Genomic DNA, 17,356 nt, shown 5'->3' on the forward strand with positions numbered 1-17,356 from the left:
GGGTTCATGCCCCGGTCCGGGAAGATCCCACATGACGCGGAGCGGCTGGGCCCGTGAGCCATGGCCGCTGAGCCTGCGCGTCCGGAGCCCTGTGCTCCGCACCGGAAGAGGCCACAACAGTGAGAGGCCCGCATACCGCAAAAAAAAAAAAAAACAAACAAAAAAACTCTGGCCAGTGATCTACCTTTAGAAAGCCATCTCACTTCTGTTTGTAAGAGAAGACGTGTGTGCTTTGCGTCCATCTCCTATAGAGCTGCATGAACAGATGTGAGTTAAGGGCATGTACTTTAATGTGGTTGATAATTTTCATCACATCCTGCAAAACGCTGTTAAGATCAGGTGACATTTTTAAGCTAGCCAGCATTTCTCTGTGGATGACACAGTGTATATACCCACATTCGGAAGCGACCTCTTTGAACCGAGTAGCGAAACCAGAAAGCCATCCAATCATGGCAGCTGCTCCGTTCGTGCATATACTGATACAAAATGACCAATTCACTTTTCCTGATATGTAATCATTCAAAGACTTGAATAGTTCTGCAGCTGTGGTGTTGGTTGGCAACAGAAGTGCACATAACATATCCTCATGCACATCCTCCTGAAAAAAAACATATCGCGCAAAAACAAGCACCGTTGCCTCATGGTCAACATCGGTAGACTCGTCAACCTGGACTGTGTATCATGGTGACTCATTAAGCCTAACAATTGTGCCTCAATATCCTCTGCTATTTCATCAGTTCGTCTAGTTATGGTGCTAGCAGAAAGAGGAACACGTGCCAGCCTCTCCTAAAAGTTCACGACAGTGTCCTTCGCAGCAGGCAGGATCAACTCTGCACCAACAGTAAAGGGCTTCTTAGCTTTAGCCATGAGGTTAGCCTCTAAGAATGATGCTCTCAGTGCAGACACATTTGATGAAGTGGTGGCCTTCAATAATTGCTTCTGTTCTTCGTATTCACTTTTTTTTCTTTTGGAAAAATTCCAAAGGCTTGTCCTTTAACGCAGGGTGCTTGGTCTCCACGTGGCGAAGCAGTTTTGAAGGTTTCATGGCTTTGTTGGATAGCTGGTCACCACATATTATACAAAGCGGGCTTGGAGAATGTGAATCACCTGTTGAAATGAACCTGCAATTTAAGTATGTCTCTTGGTATTTTCTTTTAAATGCAGCTTTCTTTTTGTTGGCAGTCTTAGAGCCTTCTGCTGTCTCATCATTGAGTCTTTCCCCTTTTCAAATAAGCTCTCCAGTGACGTTTGCTTTTTACTAATTTGGCTAGGGTTACTTTGTGGGCTTACCAAAACTGTTACTGAGACAAGTGCGCAGTGCAGAAAAGTGGCGTGGATGGAAGTGGTAAATAAAATAATGGGTGGGCTACACGAGGACCAAAATAAGTGTCGGATTCTGACTTAGAGCCTGCCACCAGGTGCAGCTGTACAATTGAAGTACTTCAACTCACTTGCCACTATAAAGCCTGCCACCAGATGCAGCTTAATCGTCACTTGCTACTCAATGATAGGGTTTTGATATGAGTCTGCAAGCAATTGATTTATTATGGTGTCTGTGCAGTCAAACCTCTCTGCTAATGATAATCTGTATTTGCAGCCGCTCCCCAGTGCTAGCGTCACCGCCTCAGCTCCCCCTCAGATCACGAGGCATTAGATTCTCATAAGGAGCGCGCAACCTAGATCCCTTGCATGCGCAGTTCACAGTAGGGTTCGCACTCCTATGAGAATCTAATGCCACCGCTCATCTGACAGGAGGCGGAGCTCAGGCTGTGATGCGAGTGATGGGGAGCGGCCGTAGATACAGATGAAGTTTTGCTCGTTCACCTGCCCCTCACCTCCCGCTGTGAGGTCCAGTTCCAGGGGTTAGGGTCCCCTGAACTAAACTATTCCTGATAACCATAGAAAGGTGTTTTGTGCCCAAATAACTAGTAAGCTAACAAGGAAAAATATGTTAACCTGCTATTTTTACTGAATTACATTTACTGCTAAAATTAACAAGCACAAAAGAAAATGCTTCCTAAATATTCAGTCTTTCTATAATCAGTCATAAAAAGCTAAATTTTTCCATGCTTATGAGTATTTGTTTTAAATTTGCTTCCCAGAGTCCTATATTCTAGTGAGTTGTTCTATCATTTGATTTGTGTCATTTTGTTGTTATGCTTCTCATAGAGATTATTCCTGTGTTTTGATCACTTCTCCTATGTTTGTTTTGGCAAGTCCAAGACAGTTCTTTGAAAGCTTCCCTGAATTTGGTGCTTAATATGCCATTTGAAGAAATACCGCCCCACAAATAATTTATTTATTATCACCAATGTTTTGTTATTTTACCTATCACTTTAATTGTAAGTGTGTCACTAGGTAATTAATTACAAAAGTCAAAGCCAGCAGAGTGCACCGTACACAGTAGGCACTCAAAAAGTGTTTAGGAGAGTGAAACGTTAACTAATGTAGTACATCTGCAATACAAAAAGAATTTGAAGGTGTGAGTCCCCAGACTGCGTCCCGGCCTTTCATACTTTTATTTTAAAGATGAGACGTTTTATAAACGTTAGTTTGCTAATCCTGAGTTTCTTTCTCATCAAGACAACAAGGTGAAAATTCTAAGATTATGTTTCCCAATCTATAGCACAGAAGGGAAAACACTTGAAAGCTAGTTTTTTGAAAGATCAAAACTTCCTATTTTAATAGAGTAAAATGAAAATTATAAATTTTTCTACATGCATGCTAAGTTTCACAAATAAAAGTTTTTTTTAATATGCTTCCCTTGACCACAGCTTAAATAACTGCCCTCTTTTTTTTTTTTTTTTTTAATTTATTTGGCTGCTCCAGGTCTTAGTTGCGGCATGTGGGATCTTTAGCTGCCGCATGCATGTGGGATCTAGTTCCCTGACCACGGATTGGACCCAGGTCCCCTGCATTAGGAGCATAGAGTCTTAACCGCTGGACCACCAGGGAAGTCCCTGCCCTCTTTTTTTTTTTTTTTTAAGTAATATATACGTAGGTACAGGGGGAAAAAAAAAACAGATGAAAAGTAGAAAATGCTATATAAACAATACTGTTAAGATTATCTAAAAATGAAGTATTGAGGTCATTCAACACAATCTACTTGACATGGTAACTTCCTGAGATGCATCTCTTGGTCTCACCTACTACATTACACTGTATGTGAGATCAAATGCTACAGCTGGAGGAATTCCCAAGGTCACACTTCCTTAACAGGTGACTGAGAAGCACAAAATGAGGTCACCTTCCCTGGGTTAGCCAGTTAGAGGCAAAGCTGGGACCAAGATACTCAGTAATAGAAAGGAAGACACAGGTGCTGCTAGTGAGCCTGTCTTCTAATTCCAATAGTGGGAGCAGTTTCAAGTTAGACACTGAAATGAAAATACTCTCCATTTAAATGGGGGCGAAAACCCATTCACTGAGGGAAAAAAACAGCTAGAAAAACTTTCTTTGACCATGTTTCGCCCCTTCTCTCCACACAATATAGACAAAAGTACTTGAACATGCATATAAATATGCACTAGAGGCTCACTACAGATATCCGAGTCTCAATGTTATTTGAATTTTCCACTGCCTACGACTGAAGCTCACATGCCATAGGTCACAGAAAGTCATCTAAAGCCTCTCTCTGCCATGCAAGACATTTATACCTAAGGCACAGCATGGAAGCATCCCTTCTGAGTTAGTCCTTTCTTCCCTTTCCTCTACTTGTGCATAACAGTGGTCTGGGAATGTCAGGAAATACACAGAAGCCATGAGAGAGGCAAGCAGGGAACCTCAGACTTGGTATGGAAAAGCCAGAAAGGCTTTAGGAGAAAACGCTTGAGATGGACATTAAAGATAAGGAGAATTTCCAGTTCAGTATGTATTAAGGGCAGGGCTTGGAAAGGGGGGAGATTGTGTTTCTATTAATACTGCAGAGAAAAAGGGACCATAAATCCCACATTCCCGGGATTGCCCGGGACCATAAATACCCACATTCTATTCAATTAAGCAAATATTCAGTATATTTTATATATATATATGTATATATTTACATGTTTATCATATAGTAGATAAGGGATAAAAAGATAAGCTAGACTTGACATCCTGCTGTTCATCTTTGCATTTTGGCAACTGAGATATAAACAATGGGCTGAAGTTGTATGAGAGTTAAAATCTGATATTTTAAATAACTTTGTTTTAATCCCCAAATTCATATATACTGTTAATATTACTGTCAGGGTGATGCCAACTCATTGCAAATAAATTTCATGACAAACTGCTCCACTGCTAAGTCCCCAAAGTGAAATACTCTCAGATGGGACATTCTACTAACTTTTTGTAATAATCCTCGTCTTGAAAAACACTTTCAAAGAAATGTTAGTATTTTACCACTCCATAGGAATCAGTAACAAGGCGAGAGATTCTCCCAAGAATATTCCAACAGTCCTTGAAAAACTAAGACTGTCACAAAACCTGAGCATCTGGCAACTCTGCCACCATGAAGTATCCATATGGAAGAGACCAAAATGTGTCAAAGTACCCAAAATGATTTTGGATAGTGTAGAAGATGGAATAAATAAGTCAGTATCGTCAACACTTTCAACAGCAGGTAGTGGATATGCTACCTGCTTCTATAATGTGCCAGAATGTAACATAAGTGTGTGAGGCTGTGTGTGTATGTGTGTGTGAGAGAAAGGCAGGAAGGATATGAGTATACATGCAGCAAAAAACTATTTTTATACAGAAATATTTCTTAAGTAGTTTTCTTTGTAGGGACATCAGATATCTATAAGTATAGGTTTATAGATACACAGAAGAAAAAAATGGAGTCCATGAAAACTTATTTTTAAGATAAACATAGCAACAAATATATTACTTCAGAGTCAATGAAAATAAATGCATTAGCAACATTATGGTTGAAATTGTATGTGCAAAAAAAGTCAGAAAATCCAAAATTATGGTTCCCTCAGCAACCATAACTGTGTCCTCATGCATATATGAGTATTTTGCATTACTGTAATGATGATACATTTCAGCCTTAATATCAGTTTATGCAATGTGACTGAATTAGGATTCTTTGGGGAACCATAACTTTGAACTTCTGGACTTCTGTGAATGTAAAATCTTAACCATAAAATTACATTAATATAAGGTGGGGTTTCTGCATTTTATTTTCTGGCATTTAAAAAAACAATAAAGACTGAATGGTTGACAACAGTAAAGTAGTAAAAGATTGGTTGATCTGTAATAATACAAAAAGGATTTGATGCATAGCCTAAGACCTTAAAATAGGGATATACAAACTACAAACAAAAAGAAATGTCCCTCTGAAGATTAATCAAAGACAAGAACAGGCAAGACATCTTTCCAAAAGTGAGTTAATTTACTTTTTCTATAAAATGTTAGTTTCTAATTAGAAGGTACTTTCATTCAATTATATTTCAACATGGCTATAAATACCAATGCCTGAAATAATTCTCTCACTACATATTGCTGCATCTTATCAAGAAAAAAATAGTATTAAAATGGCCCCTCACATTTTCAAGAGTGAAGCTGGTGGGAGCCACTTTTCCTTCTTGCATGTGTAACACCGCAGAACATAACCTATAAGATGAAATTATATATTACTGTCACCAACTACTTTTTGACCATGAGCCTGAGGCTGATTCAAAATATGGGTCACAAAGAAACAGATACACAATGATTAAGTTAAGCTTAAGAACAAAGTAATTATTTTACATAATACTGAAGTATTATACAACCAGGGAGTAGCTGGGAAATGAATTAAAGAACAGTGACATACATAGTGGGTTCAGGAAAGACGAGTCAAAATCACATTTGTTCAGGGAAAAGTTACAAACACTTTCCTGGAGGTGGTATTTTTCAACTGGCCTCACAGAATCAGTAGTTTTACAACAAAGTGAAGACATTCCAGACAGATAGAGAAGCCTGTGGAAAGATCCAGAAGCAAAAGTGGTCAATACTGCATTGGAGAACAAACAGTTTGGCTGAAGAGGAGGCTCATGGAGGAGCTACAAAAGGAAAAACTACAAATGCAGATTAAATATATATTGTAGAGGACCTTGAAGGTAAGGCTGACGAGTCTTAACTGCAATGTACAGGCGGAGGGGTGGGGGGAGACTGAAGTTCATGTGCAAGAAGGCTATATTTTTAGGAGATGAGAAACAAAAAGCAAAAAATAAATAAAACAAAAACCAAACAAACATAAACACTACAGCAACAGGATAGAGGACATAGTAGGAGAAATAAAGACTGAAGGCAGGGGACCAGTTATAAGATTATTATAATAATCCAGACAAGTTGCAATGAAGGCCTGAAGAAATGTGATAACAGTAAGGCCTAAAAGGAGGAGAAGGGATTAAAAGCTGCTTTCAAGATTTTGAGATATAGTAACTGCTGGAAAGATTGTGCCATTCATAAAATACAAACTCAAGGGTTATGTCTGATGTAAGGAAAAGGAATGACTGAGTACTATTAGTAAATCTTAACTTTAAGGTATCAAGTTCCATACAAACAAGCATTCCTGCAAAAAAAACAGAAGTCAGAAATACGATCCTGAAGATACTGATTACAGCAAGATAAATGATACTATTCTTTATACCTGTGCAATTTACAAACTTGTGCCTCCACTCTTTTTATCCTTATGGCGTTGGGAAGGTTAAGGGCATTTTGTTGTACAAATAAGAAAACTGAGGCTCAGCAAGGATGACTTCTTAACCTCACACAGGTACAAAGTGGCAAAGTCAGGCTGGAGACACAGATTTTGGAATCTTTAGTATGGAAGTTATTTTGAAATTATAAATAAGATCATCCAAAAGATGTAGAGATAAAAGATAAATGAGTTGTGTGCAGAACCACAGGAAAAAGCTAAGATTACAGAGCAGCAATTGTTCAGGAGCCTAAGACATGACCAGGATGCCTGGTAAAGGGTTCCAGGGCCTGGCACTCAACAGGTATTCAATAAACCTCTATCACACCAACAGCTAAAGAGGAGATAGCACTAAACAGGGTCTTTCTATCTGTGCTAGATGCAAGGAGTAGTTCCCAAACTTTTTTAAAGCAACCACTTCTCAAAGGAATTCCTACACAAAACTGTGATATGTAATATACATAAAAACTTTCTTGAGTAAAGCAGGAATGGATGGTCTGGAACATCACTTAACTTGAACTTTTCCCTATCTTTCACAACCCTTCTTTGCATGTATATAGCATGTATACCCCTAAGACAAACCCATGCAACCTAGAGAAACTACTGGAAATCCTCTTAGTCATAAGTGTGATGTAATTTAGGACCTCTGAGAGTGGTATGGAAGAACTACAGGGAACACTTAGTCGGAAAAGATCAAACTGGTATCAAGTACCAGCCTGTCTAGGCTTGATTCTTAACTAGACTCTCCATTGCCTTGTTCTTCCATTAGCTGAGATCCTTCGTTACTTCTTTCAGAGATTTATCCATGGGCAACAGCTTTCTTTGATTCTGAGCGACATCATCAGATCACTTGGACATCACAATCGTATACCATGGAAATGGCACACTTCATAGAGTCAACTGCCTGTAACTGCCTTGCTCCAGTAACCTATTGCAGAACCTGCTCACCTGCTGCATCTTGTAACTGGCCATGCCACATGATTCCACATATAAGTCAGGATAAGAATGGCAAAATGTCAGGAGATTGAGATTAAAGAATACCCAAATGTGATATCTTGGAGGAAAGGAGTTGCATATTGTAATCATGTTACTGATATGGCCAATTATATGTATGACAAAGAAGGAAAAGATCTAACTGTCCCTAGAGTTGAAAAAAATGAAAGAATTATTGTACCTTTTTCAATAGCAGACTTGCAATGTTGTTCCATTTTTATATAAATTGTAAATGAAAAATTCAGTCCAACTGGAGAGCAAAAACACTAATCATTATAAAAAACATCCAGCCCATCCAAATAGTAAAAACAGTAATCATTATAAGATTTTATTATGGCAGTATCTTTATACAAATATGAAGTAATATATAAAGAAAATCACACACTGATTCTTGGATAATTTATTCAAGGAGTAAGTTATGAAAATTCATCAATAAGAATAAACGAGGCAACTCAAAGACAGCTCACCATAGATTCTCTTTATGCGACTTCAATTTTAATTTAGTCTGTATTGACGGATTCTTTTATTTCATGTGTTATAGTCATGTTAAATCTAGACACAACATGCAATGCATCTAGAGCCTACACAGTACAAAGACGTCTGGACATGACATAGACAGTTGTTCCTTTTTGCTTCAAGTGATAAATAGTTCAGCTGGAAAAGGATCTGAATATTTAACAAAAATCAGCGAATAATTTTTTTCCCATATGCATTAAAATTCTTCTTTTACTCTCTTGATTTTATACTGTAATTTGTCTTTGGGGAAACCATGCTGACATTGTCCTGCGTGGTCTCAGGCCTCTGCAACAGAGACCAACATGGAAAGAGAAGAGAGACAGGCAGAGGCCTGGTCCCAGGACAGAGCACATGCCAAGGGCAAGGGAACCACCTGTAGCACCTGGCATCCGAGAAGATGGTGGGCCAGTCAGAGGAACTTGGTCCAAAGGGCATACTTGGGCAAGACATAAGTTGAATTCAATGAATAAAGCAGAAGAATAAAGATTCCAAGGAGAAGTCTCAATCAGAATTCAGGAGGCAACGCTGGAAAATCTTGTACAGGTGTCAGACACAAAGTCTGACTGGGAATAGGTATGGGATGAAAGTGGCAGGAAGTAAGAAAGGGGCCACAAAGGCCCAGAAGGAGCCTAGAGGATGAAGGAGAGTATCTGGAGAGAAGGGGGGTACTACAGAGAGGAAGCCCAGCCAACTCATCTAAAACTGGCAATTGAAGGATGAGGAGAGATGAAGGGAAAGCAATGAAGTGATGACCCAGGGCTGATCCCACGGCAACCAGCAGTAGAGGGATTTGTGGGGTGGAGGGTTAGCTGAGAGAAAGTAGGAATATAAACAGCTGTGCAAATGAATCCAAGGTCTGGGATGGATAGAACTAACTCCAAGTCACATCAGTGGGTCTGAAGCTAAAGATGTATCTGCTGACTCAGGTAAGAATGGCTCAGGTACCATGCAAGATTCAGCCTGCAGGTAGGGGGCATCAGTGGACCTGGCTGAGGAAAGCCAAGGCTTGGAACAGAGATATGGGTGAGGAGAATAACACAAAAATGTTTCTGAATTATAATATGCGAACTTGGTATAGACTACAAAGTAACCCCAGAATATCCAAAAGACAAATTAGTACTCTATTTTTACCCCAAAAAAAGGATTTTCAATAATATTAAAGAGTAAAATTAAAACTTCCTAAAGCACAAAATAATAAATATGCTATTATTACAATAATGTAAGACTAGATACACAGGGAAAGACTATAAGGAAATAAGACTATAAGGTATAAGAGCTGCTGGGTTTACGGATTTTCATATTTTATCTCCAAATGTTCTATCATGTGATTATATATTACTTTTATAATTAAAAAATGAAAAGTATTAATAATAAAACTTTTAATAGCATGCATGCCTGGTACCTTCTGAATTATTTGATTAAAATAATTTCCATTTACATTTCTTGGGTAAACAGCAAAGTATATACCTATGCTGTTACACATTGAGATCTTTATAAAATCTCCTAAAATTGGTAATCTCTACACCTAATTTGTACATCACTATAAGATACAATTAACCTAAAGAGATAATTTAAGTTTTTAATTTTTAAAAATTCTTTTTTTAAATATAAGGAATATGTGTAATATCACCTTTAAACAACAGTAGGGAAAATTAAGTCAAAAGCATCATTGTGGTGTGTTACAAAGCAAATTATTTGGGAAACAGTGCCAGAGACTGCATTTTAAATATATATATATATATATTATTTATTTATTTTTAAAATTTATTTATTTATGTTTTGGTTGAGTTGGGTCTTCGCTGCTGCACGCGGGCTTTCTCTAGTTGCGGTGAGTGGGGGCTACTCTTCCTTGCGGTGCACGGGCTTCTCGTTGTGGTGGCTTCTCTTGTTGAGGAGCACGGGCTTTAGGTGCTCGGGCTTCAGTAGCTGTGGCTCGTGGGCTCAGTAGTTGTGGCTCGTGGGCTCTAGAGCGCAGGCTCAGTAGTTGTGACACACAGGCTTAGTTGCTCCACGGCATGTGGGATCTTCCTGGACCAGGGCTCGAACCCGTGTCCCCTGCGTTGGCAGGCAGATTCTTAACCACTGTGCCACCAGGGAAGCCCCAGAGATTGCATTTTTTAAGGGGCAAGAATCATGTCATCTCCATAATTTGTAGAACTCCACAATGCATACATACACTGTTTACCAGTTGCATTCACTATCATTTACACTAGGATTGTGGTTAAGAGCAGGGACTCTGAAAGCAGACCACCTGAGTGTACCACTGACTCTTCAGGTAGACTACCTGGGTCTACCATGGGATCTAAGGGCAGACTACCTGAATTCCACCTACCATGGGCTATAAGGGCAGTCTACCTGGTCTACCATGGAATCTAAGGGTAATCTACCTGGATCTACCATAACTCTGAGGGCAGACTACCTGCTCCACCAACTAGTAGCTATGTGATCTCGGGCAAGTTGGCTTGCCCTCTGTTTGCCTCAGTTTCCTCATGTGTTAAAGGTGGCTGATAACAGGATTCCTCTTACAGGGTGGTGTGAGGATATGTGTAAAGTGCTTAGACCAGCAATTGGCACACTGTAAGCACTACATAAGTACTGGAAACTATTTACCATTATTATTAATCAATTCTGTTTTGGGAATGAAATTCCAATTAAATGATGAATTGAAGTTCAAAATACTGCAATATTGGTCAGTTTCTGTATTCATCATTCTATAGTTTATACTCTCTTGTTTTTTGTTTTTATAAGATGTCGTTTACCAAAATTATTATTGGAAAACTCTCCTACAAATGAATAGCATTAGACTTAATTATTCCTGATCTTTAGGCAATAACCATTTTCCAGGGCCACTCTAGTTAAGTAAGTCCTACACTTCCTAGAATCTACTGAAAGAACACTTTGCCAGTCTTCCTTCCAAACACAGTGTGTGATGATCCAATTTGGTTAAATTTTGGATTGTTGGCGATTGTAAACTCATCTGAGAGTAACTTTTCTTCCAAGATGACTTGTACTTGAGCTGAGAGAGGAAAAATTAAATTCTTTTTATTGCCAAAATCATTGTATGGACTGCCTTTGCCTTTGAAGTCTTTTGCAATGAATTCAGTGTTCTGCATACACTAGACACCCAGTTCTAAGAACTCCAATTAAATGGTCTATCAAGTTAATTCAAATTATATTTTGATATGCTACTTTGATGCTAGGATTAAAATTTGGGGGGAAGATAAAGTTTTTAAAAGATGCTGGTTATGTTTGTTCTTCAATTTTGTTAAGTATGTTTCAGGTAAATTCAAAGTTAAGCAAATTAAACAAGGTTAAGTAGAGTTCTTCCACCTCCTGGTACTTGGGTTGTTTGCTCAATATACACTTAGTATATTCATATTGATTATGAACATGATGCTGATACTAAAGAGAATGTCCATTCTTAGAGTTTCACTGTCACTTACATGGTAATTCCTCCCAGACTTGGGTTTCAAACTCAGACCTCTCACCTAACCGTCAGATATTCAGCCATCTGTTGGAAATCTTCGTGTGGAAAGCCCATCGGCACGTAAAATTCAAAAGGTCCAAAACAGAACTCATCATCTAATCCAATAAATAGGTTCTTTTTGTTGTATTTATTGTTATAGCCGAAGGCACAACCATCCACCACACCAGAAACCTGAGTCATTCCTTCCTTTCACTCACTCACCCTAAATTTCCATAAATAACCTATTAATGAATCCTGTCCATTTTATTTCCTGAATATTTCTCAAATCTGTACCTTCAATTTCATCCTTATTCTTTTACATAGTGAAGCCTGTTTACTTCCAAATCTACCTAATTCCTATGTCCAAGCCTGACTTCCCAAGTTCATCCTACACCTAGCTACAAGAGCCATATATCGAGAATGCAAAATCCAGCCAAGTCACTCCCCTGTATAAAACTCAAGTCCCTTAAATTAGTATGTGAAACGTCAACCTGCACTGATCTCCACCTAGATCTACAAGCTCCTCTCCTGTCCCAATCTCACACTTAGAGCTTCAAGAAGAATGAAATGACTATGGTTCCTTACACACACCAGATTGTGTCTTTACTTATTGTGACACAATTTGCATGGTATGCCACTATCTCATGTTCCCTTCCTCAAATCAACCCACTACTTCTTTAGCATAACCTAAGAATCAACTGTCATCATCCCTCCAAGAAGGCTTCCTAAATCCTTCTGCTAACACCTGACTTGGATTTTGTACTCCTCTTGAGTGTTCCCATATCTTTGCATTTACCAAACAAAAATATAATTTTTTTATTATCTGTCTTTGACTAATCAACCAAGATCTTCAAGGCGAGACTTTATTTCATTCTCCCATCTTTGTACCCCTGGTTCCTGGTTGTTAATAATTAATATGCTGATCGTGTGTGTGTGTGTGCGCGCACGTGCGTGTGTATATATACATGTGTAAATATATATTAAATCTTTGCTTTGGTCAAATTACCATATATCAAAATTTTGATATGAACAAAATGAATATAAATTAATAAAAGTGAACCTACAGCACTTTATTATGACTGTATTTGCTTGATAAACAGAAGAGAAAAACCTATAATTTTTCCATTATTTCCTCTTCTATCCATTTATGTTAAAGTCAAACATGATTTTACCTTCTATTTATTATTTCTTATTATTATTTATTTATTTATTTTATTTATTTTTGGCTGCATCAGGTCTTAGTTGTGGTATGCGAGACCTTTGTTGAGGCATGCGGGATCTTTCGTTGCGCCACACGGGCTTCTCTCTAGTTGTGGCATGCAGGTTTTCTCTCTCTAGTTGTGGCGTGCAGGCTCCAGGGCACGTGGGCTCTGTAGCTGTGGTGCACAGGTTCCAGAGCACATGGGCTCTGTAGTTTACGGCACACGGGCTCCCTAGTTGAGGGGCACAAGCTCAGTATTTGTGGCGCGCGGGCTTAGTTGTCCCGCAGCATGTGGGATCTTAGTTCCCTGACCAGGGATCGAACTCAAGTCCCCTGCATTGTAAGGTGGATTCTTTACCACTGGACCACCAGGGAAGTCCCTTAACTTCTATTTTAATAGTGATTCTAATATTCTTCAGACCCCACAAGTGGTTTCCTAGTTCTTGCATATCAGAACCAAGTGCCCTGCCATTCTCTTCACCCTGTAGCCTGTGCTTTGGCCACAACAGACTCCTCACCACTGCCCTGAGCCCACGTGTCTGTGCCTCTGCCTCTGCATGAAAAACCATTCCCTCCTCTTTTCCTATCAAACACATCCTCCCCTAAACTTCAGGCCTCCTGCCCTGGGCACTTTGAGTCATTCTACCAAGATTTTATTTTCATAAATCTTTGTACATATCTCTGGCATTGCATTCATTCCCTTTGTGTCTCCCAGTCTCTGCAGTAAGCACTCCTTCCCTTTTCCTGTAACATAGATGTTCGATAAGGATTAATGTATTCTAGATTAATTCATCCCTATTCCTATTCCCATCCATTAGAACTACTGAACACACGTTCCTCTTTAAACAAATATTCCCTATGAAAACACCATCATCCTTATAGCTTCATGAATGATCTTCAAATGCAGATCCCCAGCTTTCACAGATCACCTGAACTCTAGCCCTCTATTCCAGTCACCCACAAACAATGCCTACTTGCTATTACTTTCAACTCAGTATACTAATATTGGGCTAACTCATCCCTTTCTTCCCCCATCATTTCTTGCTTCTGAACTTTACTAATTCTTCCAAGAGCACAGAATTATGCTCGATCCCTAGGGTAGGGCTGAAGGCATATTTGATTATTCCCCTACTCCTAACTCTTATAACAAAGTATCACCAAGCTGTGCTAATTTTTACTATAAATAAAGATGCTAAATTTTGCCTCTTCTCCCACCCTCCAACACTGGCTTTTTATCAGCTCAGACCACAAAAACTGAGTACCCTCTTAAATGATTTCCCTGTCTTCAACTCCTTTCTAACATATTGCCTCCATGTTAATTTTACCAAAACACACTGTGACTAACTCAATCTGCCAAACCCTTTGAAAAACTACCTGGCGCTCAAGAAAATGAGACCAAGAGACCAATTTAGGTTATTTTAAAGCAAAATATTAGGTAATTCTAATCCTCAAAATCTTCTAAATTAAAGCCTGATTAATGGGTAGAACCCTGGGTTTCTTGGATTTCAGTCTACTACTTATTTCATCGTTTAAACCGATGGAGTTACTTTCTGAGAAAAGTCTCAGCCCTGCCAGCAGATCCTTCTGCAGCTCAAAAATATAAGCCAGATTTTTACTTTTATAACACAACACCATCTTTGGCAACTACAAAATTAGGAACCATAGCATATGGATCTTCTTTCAGTCAACACAGAATACCAATACCTCAGATATGTGCTAATGACCTGAAGATTATTTGCTCTAATACACACTAAAATATTTATAGATGAAATGATATAATATGCAAGATTTGCTTCAAAATAATCCAGTGTGGGGGAAGGGAGAATAAAGTAGGAGAGGGTCACAGATGAGATAAGATTTATCATGAGTTGATAACTATTGAAGCTTAGTGATGGGTACTTAGAGATTTATGATACTGCTCTCCCTACATTTATGTTTGAAATTTTTCAATTTCAAATAGAAAGTTAAAATAAATTTGAAATCAAATGCTATAAAATATTATCAATATTTACCATGGATAATGGAACTATGGATGCTTATTTTCTTCTGTATCTCTAAATATTATTTTTAGTTTTCTAAAATGAAGAAGAACTACTTTAAGAAAGTTATAAAATGCTAAAATTTAAAAAAAACCTATGCTTTCTACATCAGTTAGGCCTCTTCTTACTCAACTAATATTTGAAAAGGAGTGTTAGTTATTCATTCCTTACAGTCACTGAAACTTTATCATTTTATCAAGTGAAAGAACTGTTAAGCTATGTACCTCCACTATTTTATTCTGGTACTCAGTAGGACTATCTTTATAAGAAAAAATTATTAGCCTATTCTACTTTTTACTAAGGGATGTTCCATGAACCAACATAATAGAGAACATACCTACATTTTTTAAAGAAATACTGCAAAAAATGTCCATTACTACATTCAATGTCCCTTATAATAAAGATCTACCTAACAGTCCACTTAGAACTATGGGTTTTAACATGAGCTACACATTAGAATGAACTGAGAGATTGAAAAAATCCTGATGTCCAAGCCACACCCAATACCTACTAAATTAGAATCAGAAGAGGTGGGATCCAGGCATCAGTACTTTTTAGTGTTCCTAAAGGATTCTGAGAGCAGCCAAGGTTGAGGAATATTGTTTTAAAACTATATAAATTAGTGATATATTGTTAATTTTTTATTATGCAAAATTTCAAGCACATACAAAAATAGACAGCATAATAAGCCTCATGTATCCAACACACAACTTCAAAAGCTATCAATATTTTTGCCAAGGTTGTTTCAACTCTCCCTCTCACTTTATTTTTATTTATTTTTTGCAGGAATATTTTAAAGCAAATGTCAGACATAAGATCATTTCATCTTTCAGCACTTCAGTTTGCAAACATTGTTTCTTATGATTAACTGACTTAATTCCTTTTTATTAAACAAGAGGCTTTGACGAGCTTAGTTTTTTGTTCAAATGGATTAAGTTTCCTTAAATTAGAATATCTAAAATATCCATGTTTCCTCTATCCCTGCTATAACTTGGATTTTTTATTTTTGCTTTTGCTTTAATAGTTTTCAGCTATATTGTACACGTGCATTTTAATGAAAAACAGACCTTTCATTGCAGGGGTTTTATGTATCCTCATATTACTGTCCTCTCAAGAATATATACACTATCTACCTCTGCCTATTATACCATGTCAAATCCCTCAGTTTGACTTCATTAATAATGTATATTTTTCCTAATTATAAAAGTAATATATAGTCATTATAGGATGATTTGGAAAATATACAAATAGAAAAAGAAAACAACATCACTTAAATTTCTACAACCTATATCTAACAGTGTTTTATGTTTTGCACATTTTATCCCAGGGTTTTTTTCCTAAATGCGTAAACACATTTTACAAAATTGAGATTGTACTATATGGATCATTTTCATAATATAATTTTTACTTAACATTCTCATGAGTATATTCCAAGTCTTTAAATCTTTAAAAAATAATATTTAAGAATTATGGAATTAATACTCCACTATATGGATGTACTATAATTTAATAAACTGTTCCTTATGATTGGACAGTTGGATTACTTTCCAATGATCATACATAATTATTTGTTGATAATTCTAACCATCCTTTTGTCAAAAACAGTGAAGGGTCTGAGATTTTGCCCTACTTGCAAGTTAACAAGTTAGCCTACCACTGTCTCCGCGATGCTGGCAGCAGGCATGACACCCTGGGTCAGACAAGGACTTATTACTTGGGACAACAGTGAGCAAGCATGAACTTCTCATTCACATCAGTTTTCCTTGGCCCCCAAGGCCCACCAGGGTGATGTGGAGTGGCCTACACGGATGATGCATAGGCAGTGGGTTTGCATCATAGCTAAGAAACCCTGAGCTTAGGAAACCCAAATCTTGCATAATGAGCTACAAGGAAACTTGCCCAAACTTTGCTCTATAGGGAGATATTATCTTTACTATATTGGACAATAAATAAACCAGCTATCTGATCAGAAGGGAAATACTATCTCTATATTACGATGCTATTTTGCTACAAACCTCCTTGAAAAGATAGTCCAGGACAAAAAGGCATTTAATGTCTCTGCTTGCAAACCGTATGAAATGTGAGAGACCCATGGAGAACTGTCTCCCAACATTCTTCAGAACAAATATGTACAGGGCAATGACTTCAAATTCTTTTTTTTTTTATTGAAGCATAGTTTATTTACAATATCATGGTAATTTCAGGTGTACAGCACAGCGATATATATATATATATTCCTTTTCAGATTCTTTTCCCTTTTATTACAAAATATTGAGTATAGTTCCCTGTGCTATGCAGTAGGTCCTTGTTGGTTATCTACTTTATATATAGTAGTGTGTATATGTTAATCTCAAACTCCTAATTTATCCCTCCCCCCAACCCCCTTTTCCCTTTGGTAACAATGTTTGTTTTCTATGTCTGTGAGTCTCTTTCTGTTTTAGAAATAGTTCATTTATATCGTTTTTTTTCTTTTAAGATTCCAC

The 17,356-nt window shown here is 37.7% G+C and overlaps 1 protein-coding gene across 24 annotated transcripts in view; it reads right to left on the reverse strand.

Moving 5' to 3' along the window:
• Window positions 1-17,356, reverse strand: part of GTDC1 (glycosyltransferase like domain containing 1) — a 416,031-nt gene that overhangs the window by 249,843 nt on the left and 148,832 nt on the right. Inside the window, exon 2 of one of the 24 annotated variants that reach the window (XM_024122204.3) lies at window positions 5,526-5,592. The exons of the other annotated variants lie outside the window; for them this stretch is intronic. Within the exon in view, the coding sequence (XP_023977972.1) occupies window positions 5,526-5,527 (2 nt within the window). The 5' untranslated portion in view covers window positions 5,528-5,592. The remainder of the gene's footprint in view (window positions 1-5,525; window positions 5,593-17,356) is intronic. 24 annotated transcript variants of the gene reach the window in all.

This window comes from Physeter macrocephalus, chromosome 2 (genome assembly GCF_002837175.3).
Source record: "Physeter macrocephalus isolate SW-GA chromosome 2, ASM283717v5, whole genome shotgun sequence".
Classification (NCBI taxonomy): domain Eukaryota; kingdom Metazoa; phylum Chordata; class Mammalia; order Artiodactyla; family Physeteridae; genus Physeter; species Physeter macrocephalus.